Source organism: Antechinus flavipes, chromosome 5 (genome assembly GCF_016432865.1).
Source record: "Antechinus flavipes isolate AdamAnt ecotype Samford, QLD, Australia chromosome 5, AdamAnt_v2, whole genome shotgun sequence".
Taxonomy (NCBI): Eukaryota; Metazoa; Chordata; class Mammalia; order Dasyuromorphia; family Dasyuridae; genus Antechinus; species Antechinus flavipes.
In genome coordinates, this window is record NC_067402.1 from 39,778,892 (window position 1) to 39,787,268 (window position 8,377).

The 8,377-nt window shown below is 37.8% G+C and overlaps 1 protein-coding gene across 1 annotated transcript; it reads left to right on the forward strand.

Moving 5' to 3' along the window:
• Positions 1-743: 743 nt before the first annotated feature.
• Positions 744-3,067, forward strand: XCR1 (X-C motif chemokine receptor 1). Its single transcript, XM_052000143.1, has one exon. The coding sequence runs from the start codon at positions 996-998 to the stop codon at positions 2,016-2,018; it is 1,023 nt and encodes a 340-aa protein (XP_051856103.1). The 5' UTR covers positions 744-995; the 3' UTR covers positions 2,019-3,067.
• Positions 3,068-8,377: the final 5,310 nt, after the last annotated feature.

Below are 8,377 nucleotides of genomic sequence, written 5' to 3' on the forward strand. Positions count from 1 at the left end.
CCCAAGTAGTGCCACATGAACAGCCAGAGGAAGGATGTAGACATCCTTCTCATGGGAAGTTTGTCCCAGAATCTCCACAGAGAGATAGCTTCCCAATCCTAGTTCCATATGATGAAATCTTGGATTTGGAAACAAACTTAGAGTCTAGTCTAACCATCTCATTTGACAGATGAGTTAAACTGAGAGTCAAAGAAATTGAGTTTGCTCAAGGTCATATAGCCAGTATGTGGTAGAACCTAGGTCTTCTGGTACCAAAGCCATTGATTTTTTGCTCCTCACTGTATAAAGCTATCTCTCCTCTGAGAGCAGAGGCTTCTCCTGGCTTAAGTCCTGGGGACTTAATAGTAGCCTGGGGAAGCAATTTCATGGGGAAGCTAGCACTCTTCCTACCTGCAGAATGTTGTACACACACACACACACACACACACACACACACACCCCAACCTGAGCAAGAGTGGGGAGGAGTGAATTTGTATTTTAAAAGAGGTAGTGGAAAAAAAACTGTCATTACTGTTTCAGCAAAGGAGAAGGTAAGCTGCTCCCCGTTATACTCTATTTTTTATTTTATTTTGTCTGTGACACAAGAAAAACTAAACCTTTCAGAGTTAGAGAAGTAGATGTTTTCTATTCTTTTATTTGTGGAAAGGTCTTAAGTAATTGGAGGAAGGGCTATCCTTATTGCTTTATAATTAATGTTGTGTTTTGAATTCCATTTTATGGAAGAACCCAAATTCTCTGTAATTATGGGTGGACATGGATCAGTAATTCTCTTGAAGCTTTATTGGAATTGTTGCAAAATTACCAGGCTCTCCATTGAGTCAGACAATATCCCACCTCCTTAAGTCCTGTTCCTTTCATCCATACCTCCATCCTCATAATTTTTGGAAAGAGAGGGAAAGATATTTTATCTCTTCTAGGCCAAGATTGTTTATTCCAAGGGCACGGCACTGGCCAATTTCAGATTTTTGTGATTGATATTTCTGCTTTCCACCCAGATGGCTTATACATGGGACTCAGACCCAGACTATGAAGCTACAACTTTCAACTACAGTGACGACCTCTCTTACTTCTCTGGCCACCTGTGTGAGAATAGTGATAACTTTAACTTAGTGACTCTGAACCATACGGTTTTCTATGTCTTGGTGTTTGTCTTCAGCCTTGTTGGGAACAACCTAGTGGTGTGGGTCTTGGTGAGATATGAAAGTCTGGAATCCCTCACCAACATCTTCATCCTTAACCTCTGTCTCTCGGACCTGCTCTTCTCTTGTCTGCTCCCCTTCTTGATCGTGGTGCACTACTATGACTGGATTTTTGGAGATTTCTTGTGCAAGCTGTACAACATGCTTTTCCACATCAGCCTCTACAGCAGTATCATTTTCCTGATGGTGATGACAGTCCAACGGTATCTGTCTGTGGTGCATCCCCTGTCGAGCTTGGGCAGCTACTCCCGCCGCAGCAGATTCGGGATCATCACAGGCATCTGGGTGGCCAGCATCCTGGCATCTGTTCCCGATACCATTTTCCACACAGTGCTCTCCGACAAATCTTGTCATTATTCTGAGCTCAAGTGGTTCCTGCTGTCCATCTACGAGCACAACTTCTTCTTTCTCTTCTCCATGGTGATCATTCTGTTCTGCTATGTTCAGATTCTCAGGACCCTGTTTCGGTCTCCCTCTAAGAGGCGACATCGGACAGTCAGGCTCATTTTCACCATTGTGATGGTTTACTTTCTCAGCTGGGCCCCCTACAATGTCATCATGTTCCTGATTACACTGATAGAACTCCAGCTCATCCAGAACTGTGAAGTCAGCAAGCACATATTCTACTCTTTTGAAATCTGCAAGGAGATTGCCTTCTCCCACTGTTGCTTCAACCCGGTGCTCTATGTGTTTGTGGGGATTAAGTTTCGGAGGCACCTGAAAATGCTCTGTAGTAGAATCTGGCCATGGAAGTGGAACCTTAGCCCTTTACCCCACTCCCCAGGGGCTTTCTTTTATGATGAAGCTTCCTTCTACTGAAAAGCTTCTTCCAAGGAGAAGTATCCCACTAGCTTCCCCTTATGGGAGGAAGCTTATAGGACAGGACTGCTGGTATTTTCATCTCTAGGGAGCAGGGTAGGCTATAGAATGGGAGGGTGGAGAAATAACAAGATTACTTACCTTACTTATATTTTACTTATGTAGCTTATGGTGAGCAGATTTCAAGTGGAGCAAAATGATCATTAGACTGAGAACTAGTACGTTACCATCAAGGAAAATGCTTTCTGGAAGCTGAATTGAAGTGATTTCTTTGGGGGGGAGGGGGAGGAATGAGGAGCCAGGAAAAAGGAGCACAACTTTGTTTTTCTGCTTTTCAGATATAAGTGGCAATTGGTATTTAGCATTGGGCTGATTTATTGGGTCTACAAAATGGGGGGCAGGGGATGGACTGGTCATATTCATAGCCATCTGTTACCACTTCATGACCATCTCATTGTCACCTTCTGATCTCCTGGAGCAGAGCCAAGCTCAAAGGCAAAGCAAACTTATTTTCTACCAATCAGGTCAAGGGGATAGTATTTTAAAAATTAACTTTGTCCAGACTGGTGGCTGCATTGGGTAACTAAAAAGAGAATGTCTATCTCCAATGGAAAAGCATAGAAGGAACAGGATTTGGAAGCTGAGTAGAAATGAAGATTAGGGGGAGGTGAGAATAGGAAGTGAAATCAAGGAATGCAAAAATAAATCTGAAGCCTGATCACCAGTTCACCAACCATAGATGTTTGAATGGGGAAAGTTTGCTTGGGGAATAAAAATATTAACTTGCCTTTACTTGATGCTTTAAGATTTACAAAATGTTACATATGTGGCATATAGATGTATTTTTATATAGAGATACAGACAAATGTATAGATGTGTATGTAAACTTTGTATATAAGCCAATTCTAAGTCGAGTAAATTGATCACTGAACTAAGAATTACAACATTCTCATCAAGAAAAAATGCTTCCTGGATGCTGCATTTAGGTGATTTCTTTTGTGGGGAATTGAGAATAATGGGGACATGAGCAAATAAAAGCCTTAATCATTTGTTTCGTGTCATTTTTCTGCTCTATTTTAAAGCAGGATGGGTTTCCAGAATATATCATGTCCCTATCAAGAGTCTGGGGCACCTAGGGAATGCCGAAGTATATAAAGTACTAGGTCTCGAGTCAAGAAGACTCATCTTACTGACTGAGTGACCCTGAACAAGTCACTTACTCTGTCTGCCTCAGTTTTCTCATCTGTAAAAACTGAGATGGAGAAGGAAATGGCCACCACTCCAGTTACCTTTATCAAGAAAATCCCCCCCCAAAAAAAATAAGAAAAAGAAAAAAGAAAAGAAAAAGAAAATTCCAAATGAGGTCATGAAGAGCTGTGGTCAAAGAACTGACAAAAATCAAGGATCCTGTCACAGAAGTCCCCTGGGTAAGCTAAACTCTATGCATGTTCTAGAAAAATGTTTCTTAAACCTTTTCCATTCCCAACCCCTTTTTATCAAAGAAATTTTAACATAATCCTGGGTATAGAGGCATATAAAATCATATACAAAGCAAATATTTACTGATAATAAATCACAACTTTGCAACCTCTCCATTCAGTTACAAGACCCCATATGAGGTTGCATCCTTTGTCCTAGACAAAACTGTGAAATAATTCCATTCTACTCCCTCAAACTTCACTCTTCTTTGCACATTTTTCCTCCTATACTCTCCCTCCCCCTTTCTCTCTCATTCAAGAAAGAGAGAGAAAAAATGAATAAATGAATCGATAAATGACATGTTTGCTTTTTTTTTTTTATTTTTTTACTGGAAACATAGTACCTTAAACTAAAGAAATTAGATTTATTTTACTTGGCTCCCAAGAGCAGAATTTGGACCAATAGGTATAAATTATCAGGCGCCAGAGTAATGGGTCATTGTAAAGAAAAATTTCCTTACATGAACTACCCAAAGTGCAATTGGCTACTTTGGGAGACAAAAGAATCTCCACTTATGGAAACCTTCAAGAACAGGTTTTGTGATTAACCTCTCAGGGATATCGTGTATGACACTTTTGCTCAGGTTTCTGGCAAACTAGATGATCTGAGAACCTGTGACTCTGAATCTCCTTAGAGGAAATTGCAGGCACAACAGGAGGCCAGGAGTGAAGATGACTTTTTTTAGCTGGGGAAAAGAAGTAGTTCTTTCTTTATTCCTTGACATTCTTAGGCAGGTCCCTGTTCCAACAACTATCCAAAAAATTTATTAGTCACCTACTATGGAGATAACACTGTGCCAGATGCTAGGGGAGGAAACAGGATGTAAATAAGAAAAGATCTTTCCCCTAATGGAATCAGGTCTATCCATGGATCAATCCAGCTTAGAGAACAAAAGTATCCCAAAGCTTCAGGGACTTCAAAGCCCTTATGGTCCAAACTATAACCAAAAAATGATGTTTCATCCTCACAAGAAGTTTTCTTTTCTCTGGATTAAACATACTGAGTTCCTTTGACTGATTTCAAAGGATATAATCTCAAGACTTCTCTAGGTCTTTTCTGGTTACTCTTCTCTGCATTGTCTAGCTGATCAATGTATTTCTAAAAACATAGTCCCCAGAACTAAATAAAATACTCCAGATGTTTATTTATATATAATTGCTTATATCTTTTATCACTCATTAAATTGTGAGCTCCTTACGGATAGAGACTGTCCTTTACTTTTTTTTTTTATCCCCAATATTTAGCAGTGTCTGGCACATAATAAGTACTTAATAAGTTTTATTGGCTAATTGACTGAGATATAGCCAGGTCATAGAAGCTGGAAAATGAATGGATGTCCATCAATTGGAGAATGGTTGAGTAAATTGTGGCATATGAATGTTATGGAATATTATTGCTCTGTAAGAAATGACCAGCAGGATGAATACAGAGAGGACTGGCGAGACTGACATGAACTGATGCTGAGTGAAATGGGCAGAACCAGGAGATCATTATATACCTCAATAATGATACTGTATGAGAATGTATTCTGATGGAAGTGGATCTCTTCCATAAAGAGAGCTAACTCAGTTTCAATTGATCAAGGATGGACAGAAGCAGCTACACCCAAAGAAAGAACACTGGGAAATGAATATAAACAGCTTGCATTTCTTCCCAGGTTATTTATACCTTCTGAATTCAATTCTCCCTGTGCAACAAGAGAACTGTTCGGTTCTGCAAACATATATTGTATCTAGGATATACTGTAACCTATTCAACATGTAAAGGACTGCTTGCCATCTGGGGGAGGGGGTGGAGGAAGGGAGGGAAAAATCGGAATAGAAGTGAGTACAAGGGATAATGTTGTAAAAAATTACCCTGACATGGGTTCTATCAATAAAAAGTTAAAAAGAAAAGAAAAGAAAATGATAGTCTCTAAAGAGAGAGAGAGAGAGAGAGAGAGAGAGAGAGAGAGAGAGAGAGAGAGAGATAGCCTGATCAGAGCAAACTATACCAGGAGAACTATCCTTCCTTTAACTCTGGATTTCACACCTCTCTTAACACAGCCTGATTTCACATCAGTTTTGGTTTGGGTTGGTTTTTTGTTTATTAGCTACCACTTCATCTCATGACCAGAATATTCCAATTCCTTCCTATGTTTTAGATTCCCCCTACCTCTAACCAAAAGGTTTGGGGAATCTTTGACATAGAAAACTCTTCCTTTGTTTTGTCATTTTAAGAAATGATCCATTTCCAAACTTGGATTATTTTCCCAAATTGGGGAATGAGCAGATACTCTCACCTCTACAGAAGATATATCCTTTCAGGAGTATGCAAAAAGAAAATGGCTAAAATCATTGAAATTTCTAATCTGACTTCCAGATTGACTTTATTTCAGTGAAAACAAATGTCAAATCAGTCATAAAAAGCAAGACAAATAGCAATTTTTCTCTGATAGTGAATGTGGTACAGGGATTAGTAGGGTAGATGAGAAAGAAGTGAAATTTATTTCTGGTACTTGGTCAATCTCAGGATGGGGAAGAAAGTCATAATTTACAAAATGGATGGTATTAATTGACCAAATACTTTACTGTTCTTTAGGACATGGTGTTCTCCTAAATCAGGGGTTCTTAAACTTTTGAGTGTCGTGGGTTCTTATAGGTAGTACAGTGGAGACATTGTTCAATGAAGGCAGGAAGACTAAAATTCAACTTCAGACAGTTACTTAGTAGCTGTGTAGCATTGGGCAAGTGACTTAATCTTAATTTGTCTTAGTCCCTTGACTGTAAAATGGATATAATAATAGTACCTACCTCCCAGTGCTTTGGTAAGGATCAAATGAGTTAATATTTGTAAAGCACTTGACATAGCTCTTGGCACAGAACAGGTATTTATTTAATAAATGCTTATTTCCTTCCTTCTTTTGGCAAATTGGTGCAACCCATGGACCCCTTCTTAGAATATGTTAATGCAATTATTTTTGTTTTACAATGTTTTTAATACAATTGATTGTTTTTAAAAAATAATTGAAGGAATGAAATGAAATATTTTTTCTCATCCAAATGCACAGACTTCCCCCTCCCCCTCATCTTCCTCTTGAAATCTACTTGTAGTTTCAATTGATAAATGACGGACAGAAGCAGCTACACTCAAAGAAAGAACACTGGGAAACGAATGTGAACTATCTGCATTTTTGTTTTTCTTCCCGGGTTATTTATACCTTCTGAATCCAATTCTCCCTGTGCAACAAGAGAACTGTTCCGTTCTGCAAACATATATTGTATCTAAGATATACTGCAACATAGCTAACATATTTAGGACTGCTTGCCATCTAGGGGAGGGGGTGGAGGGAGGGAGGGAAAAAATAGGAACAGAAATGAGTGCAAGGGATAATGTTGTAGAAAAATTACCCTGGCATGGATTCTGTCAATATAAAGTAATTATTAAATAAAAATTAAAAAAAAAAAGATCCTAAAAACACTCCAAAAAAAAAAGAAAAAAGAAAAAAGAAATCTACTTGTAGAATCCAAATTAAGAAGCCTCATCCTTTATTAGTCAAATTTGCATGGTATTTTTTTTCATTAGGCTGAAATTAATGATGATATTTAGTGTAAATATAATTGTGAATAATGCAAATCTGAGATATGTGACCATTTGGGAAGATCTATTATTTGTATTCATCAGGATCTAGCTGTAATGTTTTTGACAGGGATGTGGAAGATAGAATGCAGAAGGAGAAAGACTAAAGACAGGATGACCAAATGGGGGCTATTGTAATAGAGGAGATAAAGAGTAACAAAAACTTATGGTCTGAGGTTGTGTCCATCTAAATAGAGTTGAGAACACATGCAAGATACAATGAAGTGGAAGGTGCCATTAACAAGATCTGACAACCATTTGGAGATAGAGAGTCAAGAGTGAAAAGTCGTGAATGGTTGCTAGCATTAGCTCTCCTTGCAGATATATATCTGGTCAGGAAATCTTACAAAACTGGGGAAATGTACTTTCAAATTTTAATGTCAACAGTTATAAAACATTTTGCAAATCAGCTCTAACATTTGAGACTGGGAGAAGCAATCTACTTTTCCCCCCACCTTTTCTTTTTATAATATCTTGTTTAAGAATCTGCTTCTTTCATTTTTTCCTACCTGGTAAAGGATCATTTGGGTTAAAAAACCAACACATGTGTATTTCATTGATTTGAAGATAAATATTGCTATCTATGGGAAATATTCAAATACGAAACTAAATGGGAAAGAATGATGTTCGTATATACATTCTAGCATAGATCTTCTTCCTTCACCATTTGGTTTTTAAAGGGAACTTCAACACTTGTATATATATATATATTATACGTAGGATGAGTGATCTGGGCTTTCCCTTTAATAGGAAGAAAAAATAAATCACTGTATCTATCATTTCTAGCCTTACATATTCAGTTTCCTTTCACTGGAAGCTAAGGGAATGGTATAAAGCATCTTATTGTTGACTTTTGTAAGATCATAAGCTCTTATGAATTCTTTTTATTTTCTCCTTTCATTGTAGGATGAAATAAAGGCTGTTCTTTTCCCATACCTTTTGCTAACTTTAGTGCTTGTAATGGATCTGAGGACTTAATTTTTTTTATTTTTGGAGAAACCTAAAAATGATGTATATTTAATATATATTTGGAGATTTTCCAGAAGTAACTCTGGGTGGGAACAATGATCTAGAAAAGTGAAGATGTCCTTTTTTTGGAGAGATCAATACCCAAAACAGATTTAGCTTGTATGAATCCAAATTCTTAGAAGACCTTGAAAAAGTCTGTGGGAATCAGACTGAAATGATGGGATATGGATCAATTCATTTCTGGATGAGTAGCCAGGATATGGGAAAAATCATACTGAATTTTAAAATAATTT